Source organism: Dipodomys merriami, unplaced genomic scaffold (genome assembly GCF_024711535.1).
Source record: "Dipodomys merriami isolate MVZ:Mamm:240054 unplaced genomic scaffold, mDipMer1.0.p SCAF_10, whole genome shotgun sequence".
NCBI classification, from domain to species: domain Eukaryota; kingdom Metazoa; phylum Chordata; class Mammalia; order Rodentia; family Heteromyidae; genus Dipodomys; species Dipodomys merriami.
Genome location: NW_027202271.1, coordinates 25,051,126 through 25,065,005, shown reverse-complemented (window position 1 = coordinate 25,065,005; position 13,880 = coordinate 25,051,126). Strand labels below are relative to the sequence as shown.

Genomic DNA, 13,880 nt, shown 5'->3' with positions numbered 1-13,880 from the left:
TTTTTGTTTCTTTGGAAAGTTGGATGGTGCATTCATTTTGAAGGAAAAGTTTATAGGTCAGAAAGCTAATGTCATTATATCTTGGTTTATATACAAACCAGAGGAGTTTAATCAAATTTATTATAAATCTAGTAGTTTTTGTTTTTTTTGTCACTCATGGGGCTTTAACTCTGGCCCTGGGCACTGTCCCTCAGCTCTTCAGCTCAAGGCTAGCGCTCTACCACGTAAGCCACAGCGGCCACTTTCAGTTTTCTGGGTGATTTATTGGAGATAAGAGTCTCACAGACTTTCATGCCCAAGCTGGCTTTGGACCGGATTCATCAGATCTCAGCCTCCTGAGTAGGATTACAGGTGTGAGCCATCGGTGCCCGGTAAATCTAGTAATTTTTAATACAGTAATGCTATTAGCTGTTTAACAGCATGTGGTAACTCTTTATGAATATGAATAATCTTAGTAATCAAGACTAGTTGTAAGCAGTGATAAACTGAGATTCTGCCTCTTATTTAAACATACTAACTTTTCAAAACATATTCCTTCATTTCTGAAACAGACAAGTTACTACTTCTTAAAAGAAATGCACTATTTGATAGCCAGGTGTCATTGGATCACGCCTGTAATCCTAGCTACTCAGGAGGCTGAGATCTGAGGATCACAGTTCAAAGCCAGCCTCCGCAGGAAACTCTGTGACTTTTATTTCCAGTTAACCACCAGAAAACTGGAAGTGGCACAAGTGGTAGAGCACTCACCTTGAGCAAAAGAAGCTCAAGATAAGAGATAAGAGTCTCATGGACTTTGCTGCCTAGAGTTGGCTTTGAACCGTGATTCCTCAGATCTCAGCCTCCTGAGTAGCTACTGAATAGCTTCTGTGAGCCACCAGTGATCTGCTCAAAGAGATCATTTTTTGTCAACATCTGTGGTCGTTTTCTATGAAACAACCTCTCCCCTATAATCCACAATTGTCTAAAACTAATTGTTTTTTTTTTTTTTGCATCCAGTCGTGGGGCCTGAACTCTGGGCCTGGGCGCTGTCCCTCAGCTCTTGAGCTCAAGGCTAGCGCTCTACCACTTGAGCCACAGCGCCACTTCCGGCTTTTTTCTTTTTGCTGATGTGGTGCTGAGGAATCGAACCCAGGGCCTCATGCATGCAAGGCAAGCGCTCTACACTGAGCCACCTTCCCAGCCCCTGTCTAAAACTAATTGATCCATTTTGAAGCTTCCAAATTTTGTTAGTTTCTATGGCAATCCCAGGTAGGTTGGTTCCTGAAAGCCTTTTGCCTTAACTAGACTTTACCCATAGGAATGCTTTAAGGATTTGGTTGCCCACCTGAATTATTTTACATTTGCCTATACTGGTCATTATATAATAATTACACTGCCACACTGTAATGAGTGTAATAACAAGCACTACATGAATAGGAGATATACTTTTGAGTTGTTTTCTAGCATTGTTCAATAATTTATGCTGATTTATCCTCAATCTCTTAAGAAACTTTTGGCTCAATGATTACATGAAATAGTGGTACCAGCCGGGCGCTGGTGGCTCACGCCTGTAATCCTAGCTACTCAGGAGGCTGAGATCTGAGGATCGAGGTTCAAAGCCAGCCCGGGCAGGAGAGACCGTGAGACTCCTATCTCCAATAAACCACCAGAAAACCGGAAGTGGCGCTGTAGCTCAAGTGGTAGAGCGCTCGCCTTGAGCTGAAGAGCTGAGGGACAGCGCCCAGGCCCAGAGTTCAAGCCCCACGACCGACAAAAAAAAAAAAAAAAAAGAAATAGTGATACCAAAATGTGACGCTGACCAAAATACATTTAAGATTATATGAGAGAGGACCAATAACCTCGCTACTGGCCTGCTACTTAAAGTGCATGTTATTGTCTAGGATAAAATGTACTCCTAAATTGTTGATCTCTTGCTTCTCCTGCTGCATATACTTTAACAACGCACTCAACAGCCACAGAGCAGGTAAGACAGCTGAGAAACAACCCAGTCCTTAGCTATTTAATGTAGTAAAAATAAAAACAAGTTTAAAGTAGTTCTCTCTAAGCCAGACTTACAGCAGTATTTTTTCCCTTTGGCACAGGCTCTTAATAATGTTACTCACATATGTACTTGGTAAAACGAACAGGAATCTATATAACACAGGAACTGCTGGGGACAAAAAGTGATCATAAGAGGTTTAAAACTAACTGTACATTCAGGATGTCTCAGAGAATATTATTCTGACTGTTCAAGAGCTAGTTAAATTCTGTAACAGAATGCACATAGCTTTGGTAGCTTCCCTTCTGAATCTCCTTTCATCTAGTAATTTCACAGTCTATTTCTAGTTACTGAAGAACCCAGTTTGTACTAACAAGAACAATGTATCTCTGGAATCAGCATATTTTTAGAAAATGAATGGTATAGGAGTTCTGTGTGTGTGTGTGTGTGTGTGTGTGTGTGTGTGTGTGTGTGTGTGTGTGTGTGTGTGTGTATCTGTGTGTGTATCTGTGTGTATTCTGGGATCAGCATATTTTCTAAACTGAAGGGCAAAGGAAGAGTGTGTGTGTGTGTGTCTGTGTGTGTACTGGGACTTGAACTCAGGGCTTCATGCTGTTGCTTGTGTTTTTCTCTCAAGGCTGGAATATTACCACTTGAGCCACACTTCTGGCTTTTTTCAAACTGGAACTCTTCTGGCCCGGGTTGGCTTTGAATCATTATCCTCAGACCTTGGCCTTCCTAGTAGCTAGTATTATAGGCATGAACCACTGGCAACTGGCTGGTTATAGGAATTCTTGACACAGAGAATGAATTGTAAGTAGTGACTCCTAGAAGGTTGTGGGAGACACATTAAGAAGAAAAACTTGTCAGACACTCTACCAAGGGGATGGTCTATTTGCCAGATACCATGCTTTACATTTATTACTGTATTATTACTGTCATCACATTTGTATGTTTTGAACCCTATGGCATCTTGGAATAGAAAGCTAATAGTTTTAGCTCAAACTATTGAGTTTATATAAATGTATGTTCTATATTGAACTTTTCCTGGAGGGAAATAATTTTGATTAGCATATTTGTATTTCATGTAAATTTGGGGCATGTTATTGAAATGTTATACTACCTTTGTTTTACTTCATTACTTTATCAGTGAAACTTATAGCTTCTAGTTTCCAATTTGACATAGAAAAAAACTAAATACACAGCTTGAGTGGTTTTTCTTTTAAACTTTAAGGAAAATGCTGAAAGCAGAATTATGAAATGCCATATATTACCTTAGTCTTAGGTGAAATAATAACATAGAAATTCATTGATTCATGTAAATAAAAATATTTCTTCAAAAAAGGCCTTCGTACATACACATTAACAAATAATACTGCAAATTAAATGATTACACAATTAAAATAGCCTCAAAAATCTCATTCATTATTCTGATATCTTCTTATAGTTTTATAATTATTCGAGAGGTTGAATTTTGTTAGTTCTACTAAAATCAAGCCTTTCAGTACATTAACATAACACCCAGATCATTTATAATTATAACCAAAGTTTTAAACATCTTTGTCTTTAATAAGTGATTATGAAAATTTAACTCAGAGGAATAACAGCATAATCTATTACATAAAAAATATAGTAAGCTACGGTCAATTCAATTTTTGAAGAAATAAATCAGCTAAGGTAACCAAAAACACCATGACAATACATTTAATGCACTTCCAAATGCTGTCTCCAAAAATACACATCCTTGTTCTTTACCTCTCTCTCTCTCTCCCCCACCTGTGTGTGTGTGTGGTGTGTGTGTGTGTGTGTGTGTGTTCTTGTGAGTTAGTAGTTATTCTTCTTCTTGAGAAGACATTACAAAATGAAGCACTGAAATGAACAAAATGTCACAGGCAAAATTTCAGAAAATCATCTTGCCTGGGTCATAATCCAAAGAGAGAGACAAATGTTGTTAGTCACAGGAAGAAATCAGTAGAAATATAAAATATGAAACATCTCTAAAATTTAGAGAGCAAATATAAAAGAGACAGACTTCAGTGAGAGTTTGGAGAAAATTTAAAGAAATGAGGTATGATGGCATTGTAGTGCTATAATAGATGGTGGTAATATATTCAACCAGCAAAACTTCTGGTTGCTGTGCTCCATAACCTTATGGTCAGTTGCTTAATGGTCACCAATCAATCACACATTCAAAGCAAGCACGGAGCTAACTGGATGATGACATGGTAGGCTCTGCCGCGTAAGAAGGCAAATTATAAGTGACAGTGTAAGCAAACAATTTTGTATTAATAATAAATACAGCTTCAAGCATGTAACATCATCAATATTTTAAAATTTTAAATAAATGCAACTATTTTATACAGAACTGTACCATTTATTATACACACAAGTATTTCAGTTCCCTTTGTTTACAAAGGCTGGTTGTAGATAATATGGAATGTTACAGTACCATCTTGCATAAAATTTTAGTACAAGTTTGTACTTGAAAAAGGGTGCAAAAACACCAGCCTAATAAATCTGACTGAATGGAAATAACTTTCTTTTTTAAAAAGTACATCATTAACACATACACCACAAACTGTACATAAGCTCACTTTAAAATCACCAATTGAAGATAGAGTAGCAGGTATGCTGTAGTATGAACCATCCCTTTCATCAGTTTGGAGTAAGAAGTGTCCTTCTTACAGATGACTCAGGAACAGATAGGATATTCTTCTTCCTTCAAATCTATTGTAGCTGGTCAAGATTCTCCATTTTGAACTTTTGATACTGGTGGCTGCATGAAATCCTTAAAGGGAACTAGGGCCTCTTTAAGTGCAGAGCAGACCTCAGAAGATGAGCAGGTGATACATTCTACTAAAGTGGGGTATAAGGCAATTACTTGTGCCCAGGTATTTCCATCAACTGTAATGTTAAGAAGTACAAAATTTTGAAACAGGATGCACTTAAACAGTAGAGATTATCCAGTTCCATCATAAATCCAACAGAAAGCAAAAACTTAAGATTATACAAGCTAGTATCTTTTTGAAAAATCTTTGGAAGATTTCCTGTATATTTAATAAGGTATGGGACAAAGATATAATCAATGAGCAGAATCACCAATACCAACAAATGTGATAAGAGTAAGTTTTAAATGACCTTCCATTTGTAAAAGCTTACTTTTCATTCTAACTTAAGTGACAAGTGCCTAAATTTTTCCTTAAGTAAGTCAATATTTTCTTCTTCTCAATTTCTTCTAATATAAAGGAATGAGCATCCCAAACCAGTGTCACTCATTTCTTAAAGATAAGGTTTCTCATTAATAAGTCTGGAAGCTGTTGCACATACTCGTCCATTGGAGACTAAGAATTCCTATGAATTTCTTAAGGGCTTGTAGTAAAAAAAACCAAAATCAAAAAAATTTAAATTTATTCAAACCAAGGTTTCCAAAACTGAGATGATTATGAATTTTTTCAATGCAGTTTACTCATTATTATTCTTTTCTTAGCATAGACCTTGATGTCTGGTTTCTTTGCTCAAGGCTGGAGCCCTACCATTTGAACCATATCTCCAACTTCTAGCTTTCCTTCTGGTTCAATGGAGTTAAGATTCTCTCAGAACTTCAATTCTTTTTTTTTTGTTGTTGTTGTTGGTCATGGGAGTTGAACTCTGGGTCTGGGCGCTGTCCCTCAGCTCTTTAGCTCAAGGGGAGTGCTTTACCACTTGAGCCACAGCGCCACTTCTGGCTTTTTCTGCTTATGTGTGAGGAATTGAACGTAGGGCCTCATGCATGCAATGCAAGCACTCTACCACTGAGCCACCTTCCCAGCCCAGAACCTCAATTCTTAAATCTCAGCTCCTGAGTAGCTAGGAATATAAACATGAGCTACTAGTACCCAGTTTATCTTAAAAAATTCTAATGTTTTCATTAAACTTCTTTTCCCAGTAGGGGCTTCCTTAGGGTAGGGACAGGAAGAAGAAAAGGGGAATATTTGGTAAGAACAGTGCATGTCAGGCTGGAGTTGTCCTGCTTTTATCTAGTTAATGTGTTAGGAATCCATATTATATTTGTTAAAAAAATTGCTGCTTATCACAAAAGAATCTTCCAAAAAATAACAATAAGAAAAAAAATCTGAGCACCACTGGTTTACAAAGTTAAGAAGTTTGTTCTGGCCGTCTTTTGTGAAAGTTTCCACTAATTCACACAAAATCTATAGCGCAAACCCTATCTAGATTGCCCAGGTGGAAACTGATCAATTTATTCATTATAGGAGAACACAGAAATATATTAAGATGACACATGAAATCAAACTCAAGGAAAGCTACTCGAATTCCTTACATTAAAATATTTTTTTAAAAACCCTGAAAAACCAAACAACAACAACAACAACAAAACTTCACCATAGCTAGGCACCAGTTGCTCATCCCTAGCTCTTCAGGAGGCCCAATCTGAGGATTGTGGTTCAAAGCCAGATTTGAGAGAATCTTATCTCTATTTATCTAGAAAAAAGGCTTGAAGTGGGCCAGGCACTGGTGACTAATGCCTGTAATCCTAGCAACTCATGAGTCTGAGATCTGAGGATTGTGGTTTGAAGCCAGCCTGGGTAGCAAAGTCTGTGAGACTCTAATCTCCAATTACCCACCAAAGAACCAGAAGTGGAGCTGTGGCTCAAGTGGTAGAGCACTAACCTTGAGCACAAAAGGTCAAGAATAGCGCCCAGCCCAAGTTCTAGTCCAGTACTGGTCCTCCCTGCAACCAAAAAAAAAAAAAAAAAAAAAAAAGGGCTAGGAAGTGGTATGGTTCAAAGCCAGCACAAGCAGGAAAGTCCTTGAGATTCTTATCTCCAATTAACTACCAAAAAGCCAGAAGTGGAGCTGTGGCTCAAGCAGTAGAGTACTAGCTATGAACAAAATAGCTCAGGGACAGTGCCAAGCTCCAGGACAAGCATAAACAAGAACAGACAAACCTGACTGTAAATCTCTGTGGGGACTTTAAATTTAACTACCAAAAAGAATAAGAGTTGAATATATTGGCTTGGAATAACATCCATGAATTTTACTAAGTGAAAAGAAAAACAATGATATAGTTGGGGAAAACTATGCATATTTACTTGTATATAGTACTAAGGTTTACTGAATTTTGTGTTTATGTAATAAACTTCTAGATGAAGTTACAGCTAATAAAATTGCTGCTTCTTGTGAAGAAAGTACTAAGCAGATAGAGAAAAAGTAAAGATCATGCTAATTTTTTTCATGCACATTTAAAAGTATTTTTCAGTTAGTGTGTTTTAAGCTGCATTTTCAAAACTTTAAAAATCAAGCAAAATTCTAACGATGAAATTCACTCAATAAAAACTAAGTCTCTTAAAGTCTTTTTACCTAGTACAAAAACAAAGACAAGGGGCTGGGAAGGTGGCTCAGTGGTAGAGTGCTTGCCTTGCATGCAGGAGGTCCTGGGTTCGATTCCTCAGCACCACATAAGCAGAAAAAGCCAGAGGTGGCGCTGTGGGTCAAGTGGTAGAGCACTGGCCTTGAGCTGAAAAGCTGAGGGACAGCACCCAAGCCCAGAGTTCATGCACCACGACCCGCAAACCAACCAACAAACAAACAAAAACTTAAAAGTTCTGAATAGGTTTGTGGCATATTGATCTAGACCTTATTGCCCGTCTTCTGAATTAGGCGTGGACTGGTTTTGTGCAATCCAACATACTGGATTGCTGGGAAGGCCTGACATTCTTGTCTTTTTTCTGTTTTTTTTAGTGAAGCTTATCATACCTTTCTAAAATATTACAACATTCTCATCATTTATGGTTACATTTGAACTTTCACTTCATCTGCCCAGAGGCATAGTTCTCACTCAAATAATTTAAAGATCAATTTAGTCAGATCATCTCTCATTACTACAGTGCCCTATCCATGACCCACTGACTTTGTAAGAAAAGTTCTGAGTTTTCCTTCCCAGTTGTTCCTTTTATATACATTCTCGTAAGTTCCTGACAGCAGTCTAAAGAATACACAGAGCTGTGAATATTACACATTTAAACATACAGATACATTTAGTAGTATGTCTCAACAATAGGAAGAACAATTTAAGTATAATATATAATACTATAATATAGTAACTATGCCATATTATAGTATATAATATATATGTACACTATATATACATATGGATACATGCATGTATATGTGTGCACACACTTATGTACACACACATATTATGCTGGTCTTGTGGCTTGAACTCAGGGCCTGGACACTCTCACTGAGCTTCTTTTGCTCAAGCTAGCGAGCACTCTACCACTTGAGCCACCGCTCTATTTCCAGAGCATCATGGACTTTCCTGCTTGGGCTGGCTTTGAACTGCAATCCTCAGATCTCAGTCTCCAGATGAGCTAGTACTACAGGCATGAGCCACCAGGGCCCAGCAAGTATAATACCTTTGTAAGAATCAAACCTATACTACAATCTAGTGAAGATTTTTCTGGTCTCTAGAGAGGCAAAATATGGTTTTCCTTCTCTGAAAAATTAAGCAAAACATTTTGTAAAGAAAATCCAAATCTGAATTCTGATAGATGAATTCAGAGCACTGCTTCAGGCACCCCCTTTTTTAACAGCAATTCCACCTCTCACCCTTCAGTCTTTGGGTTGAAAAAAACACAACTGCAGTGCAGAACAAAGCATCCTCCCAAGAAGTCTCTGAGGAAGCATACAAGGTAAGGGGAGATGAGTCATGTACATATTTAAGAACACACAAGTAGTACTTCAAGATGAAGGTATATATAAAAGTGCCTGAGTTCAATGATTTGAGACTTTGAAGAGAACAAAAGCCAGGCTTAAAACTGAGTGCTATTTAACTAGGTGGACATAGGCCACAGCTGAGAAAACTTGAAGACTGAGAATTTTAGTTTAATGGGAGAGCAAGGAAGTGAAATTGGTAGGAAATAACCCATGAGTAGAACACAATTAGGTGGAGTGGTACACATGTATAACTCCAGCATCTGGGAGGCTGAGGCAGGAGGATCCCCAAACTGGGGTACATAATAAGAACCTATTTAAACTAAATATACATAAACCACACACACACACACACACATATGTATATATATTTAGACTGCAGCACATATATAAACTACATATATAGTTATATATATAAGTATAGTTAAAAATATATTATAGCTTACATAATTTTTATATATACATAAACTACATATATATTTAGACTGCAGCACATATATAAACTATATAGTTATATATTTTATATACATATATATAATTATATAAAATACTGCAGCTCTCAGCAATTTGGTAGGTCATGGTAAAAAAAGAGATTTTTTATTCTGTTTTTGAGGGGGAGAAAACAATAGAAGGTATACTTTGGGGGAAAAGAACCTTTTAATTTTTGAATTTATTTTATTTTGAGGCAGGGTCTTGCAGTAAAGCCTAGGCTGGCCTCAAACTCATGATCCTCCTGCCTCTGGCCTCCTGAGTGCTAGGATGACAGGCATGTACCATGTGTTAGTATTAGACACCCCCCCAGCTCCACCCAGACCTGAGCTTCTCCCAGCCCTAGAATTCCCACCATACAGCTGGCCACTCCCTCTCTCTGCCCAGACCCATCTGAGCTTCCACCTACCTCACTCCTACTCCCAGACCCTGCTGCTACCTAGATAGTGGAGGGTGCCATGTGCTTCCTCTCTGGGGGAAATGGCTCCTCTGATAAACCTTGTAATAATCTTTCTCTTGTGCCTGCCTGCCTCAGTCGTGGTCCCCTGGGATGGATGTGAAGGTTCCTTTCACCATCACATGTGGCTTGGAATAGAGATTGTTAAAAATGAAATGTTAACAACAGATTAGACAGGAATGAGTAAGCTGAAAGGGAAAACAAATAAAGAACTATAACACTGTAAGTTATAAATACAACTTATATTTACAACATGGATTAGTTAAAGCAGATGAAAGCCTTCCCCTCACTCATCACTCCAAATGAATGATCTACATTAAAAATATATTAAATACAAATTGTTCATGCAACATACTAAATTCAGTTCAACTGACTTTGAAAAAAAAAATAGCTAGCCAGGAGCTCGTGGCTCAAATCTGTAATCCTAGCTACTCAGGAGGCTGAAATCTAAGGAACACCATTCAAAGTCACACTCCCCTGGGCAGCCAAGTCTATGAAACTCTTATCTCCAATTTGTTAGTCCATACTAACAGAAGTGGAGCTGTGGCTCAAGTAGTAGAGCATTGATTTTGAGCACAAAAGCTCAGGGATAACACCCAAGGTCAGAGTTCAAAGTCTCAGGACTGGCAAAAACAAAAAAAGGTCAGCTAAAGTACTGTTCAAAATAAAAATATAGACTGATGTTTTGATGTCAAGAAATAGGAGAAAAGAAAGCCTACTAGTTGTTACGTTCCTAAATTCAGTCAATAATACAAAAGCACATCACAAATAGAACATAAATGTTCTGAATTTCAGGATCACTGAGTTTCCAAACACTTACCATTCTCAGGCTGTGTTTTCTTAAGTGAATCAATGAGAGTACTGACTGCTTTTAAAACAAATATGATCTCCGTTACTTGCTGCCTAAAAATGAAAGGAAAATAATAGAGATTTTTTTAATATGACTTTTTTTTTTTTTTTTTTTTTGGTCAGTTGTGGGGCCTGAACTCTGGGCCTGGGCGCTGTCCCTCAGCTCTCAGCTCAAGGATAGCACTCTACCACTTGAGCCACAGCACCACTTCCGGCTTTTTCTGCTTATGTGGTGCTGAGGAATCGAACCCAAGGCCTCATGCATGCAAGGCAAGGGCTCTACCACTGAGCCACCTTCCCAACCCTATAAAATATGACGTCTTATTTTTTTTTTGTTGTTGTTTTTTTGGGTCCGGTCGTGGGGTCTGAACTCTGGGCCTGGGCACTGTCCCTCAGCTCTTCAGCTCAAGGCTAGCGCTCTACACTTGAGCCACAGTACCACTTCCGGCTTTTTTCTTTTTGCTTATGTGGTGCTGAGGAATCGAACCCAGGGCCTCAGGCATGCAAGGCAAGCGCGCTACCACTGAGCCAACTTCCCAGCCCCATGATGTCTTATTTTACAACGTCTGTATAAATAGATGTATTTTGGAATAATACTGAGCACAATGCAAAGTTGTTACTTTAAAAATTCTTATAAAAGGAAAAATTATTTAATATAGATCAATTGTAAGAACATGCAAAGGTATGTACTTCAGTGTACAATCTTATTTGTAATTCTTACCATAAGTTAATTAAGGAGGGGGACAATTTACTCATACAAACATAAATTTTTTATTTTTTATTTGTTTGGTAGGTCATGGGGCCTGAATTCTGGGCCTGGGTGTTGTCCCTCAGTTCTTCAACTCAAGGCTAGCACTCTACCACATTGAATTACAGCACACTTCCAGCTTTTTCTGCTTCAGTGATGCTGAGGAATTGAACCCAGGGACTCATGCATGCAAGGCAAGCATTCTACCACTGAGCCACCTTCCCAGCCCAAACATACATTTATTTTTTAAGATACTCGACAAACTATTTAAAAATAAACATTTTGTAATATATGCCTTTAAAAACTCTACAATGGGTTATTTGCTTATTGGTAATAAAAGAATTTGCCAAAGATTTAAATGAAAGCATCACTATATATTACCACTCAGCATACAGTTTATTATGTTGTTAAAAGTATATACAAAGGAAATGTACTCATTACCTTGCTCATGTAACTGTAACCCCTCTGTACAATATTTTTACAATAAAAAAACATTAAAAAAGTATATCCAAAATTGCAATGATATGTTATTTAATTTTGTAAGACAGCAAACAAGAAACATGAACTTGCTAGAGACCAATTCTAGAATGGCACTATTTGAAGATGCTAGCAATAAGAAATAATATTGGAAACAAGAGAAGAGGTGACATTGTTCAAAAAGAAATGTATTCTTTTCCTGAACTACATAACAATAACCTCCATGCACATGACCTTTACAATTTAAAAGAGAAATAATCTTGGGGGGTGGGGGGAGTCAAAAGACTAGCTTGATTCTCTTCTTTCTCCTCACAGACATAAAGCTCATCTGCTATATGATTCCCTTTGCCCTATTTTCATTTTGTTGACAAAACTTGTTTTTATGTATGTGTGGGAGGATTGGGTTTTAGATCAGACTTTTCTAAAGTCTGTATGATAGAACATTACTTCAGCTCTTCTTTGTAAGCACATACTTTATTGATTTAAGAAGCAGTTGAAACATTACTGGGGTGTTGCTCAAGTAGTAGAGTTCTTGCCTAGTAAGCATAAAATCCTGAGTTTAAAACTCCAATACTAGGGCTGGGAAGGTGGCTCAGTGGTCGAGCGCTTGCCTTGCATGCGTGAGGCCCTGGGTTCGATTCCTCAGCACCACATAAGCAAAAAGAAAAAAGCTGGAAGTGGTGCTGTGGTTCAAGTGGTAGCGCACTAGCCTTGAGCTGAAGAGCTGAGGGACAGCACCCAGGCCCAGAGTTCAGGCCCCACGACCAGACCCCAAAACAAAACAAAACAAAACAAAAAACTCCAGTACTAGACCTGCCAAAGAAAGGAAAGGAAAGAGAAAAGAAAACAAAAGAGAGCAAGAAAACAAATGACACTGCAATGAATTCAGGATAATATAAATTCACAGGGCAGCTATAAATGGGATTAAAAAAAAAATTTAAAGGCAGTAATTATCAGAACTCCAAAATCAGAAAAGTAACTTTCTGAAATAAAACGTCATAATCTAATTGAAAATGTCCATGCAAAGCAACTTTATTACTGTGTTTTCAAGAACACTTTAGAAATCAACTTTGATGATGATGATGATATTTGCCTAGGTCCCTGAGCTTTTTTGTTCAAGGCTAGTACTCAACCACTTTGAGCCAGAGTGCCATTTTTGGTTTTCTGGTGGTTAACTGGAGATTAGAGTCTCATGGACTTTCCGGGCCCAGCTGGCTTTCAGCCCTGATCTTCAAATCTCAGCCTCCTGAGCCACTGGTACCCAGCTAACTTTTATTCACTTTTAATCATGCTTATAACTAAATTACCAACATCATCTATAGAATGCATTTGCATATAAATTTAAACTGGAGAGCTGTAATTTGTTTTAGAAATTCAAAATATATTGAATCCTAATGAAAGAATTACGAATGGCTAATAAACACTGGCTTTTTTTTTTTTTTTTTGGTTGTGGGGCTTGAACTCTGGGCCTGGGCGCTGTCCCTCAGCTCTTCAGCTCAAGGCGAACGTTCTACCTCTTGATCAACAGAGCCACTTCCGGTTTCTAGTGGTTTATTGGAGATCAGAATCTCATGGACTTTTCTGCCCAAGCTGGCTTTGAACTGGGATCCTCAGATCTCAGCTTCCTGAGTGCTAGGATTACAGGCGTGAGCCACCAGTGCCCAGCCCCACTGGCAATTTTTTAAAAAGTGAGTAGTCTGACTTATCATTCATCCAATTAGAAAAAGATAATAAATGACAAACATTTAAAAATACTAAAAACTGAGGAAAGAGTATTCATATGTTCCCAGGGAAATACAAATTGGTAGAAATCTTTGGGAGGCAATCTGGTAATATATATCAAAGTTTTTAAATGTCTGTATCCTTGAACAGGTCAAGTTCAACTCCAGCAATTCATAGTAATTAAGTGAGAATGCACACAATGACGTATAGCAAGTGATTTGCCCCTCCAGTTTAAATTATAAAATGGAAATCATCAAGATTACTCTGCTTTTGATAACTTTGTTTCAGTTACTTTGAGTTAATCTCTAGTTTCTACATTAAAAGTAAGTGTCAGCTCAACTGTATGACTGTATCCTTTGATGAATTCTAGCCCTATACCTCAACTGTGATTAGGCTTGGCTAAGTAGAAAGGCCTGGAGCTCCTACCATACAGTCTGGAATGATAC

The 13,880-nt window shown here is 37.9% G+C and overlaps 1 protein-coding gene across 3 annotated transcripts in view; it reads right to left on the bottom strand.

Moving 5' to 3' along the window:
- Positions 1-1,776: 1,776 nt before the first annotated feature.
- Mon2 (MON2 homolog, regulator of endosome-to-Golgi trafficking) overlaps positions 1,777-13,880 on the bottom strand; it is a 95,618-nt gene continuing 83,514 nt past the window's right edge. For 2 of the 3 annotated variants that reach the window (XM_069987835.1, XM_069987843.1), the window contains 2 exons: positions 10,459-10,541; positions 1,778-4,882 (listed from right to left, as the gene is read on the bottom strand). In XM_069987835.1, coding sequence (XP_069843936.1) covers positions 4,719-4,882; positions 10,459-10,541 — 247 coding nt within the window. In that variant the 3' untranslated portion in view covers positions 1,778-4,718. Of the gene's footprint in view, positions 4,883-10,458; positions 10,542-13,880 lie in introns of all 3 variants that reach the window. The other variant, XM_069987826.1, reaches the window with a different exon arrangement.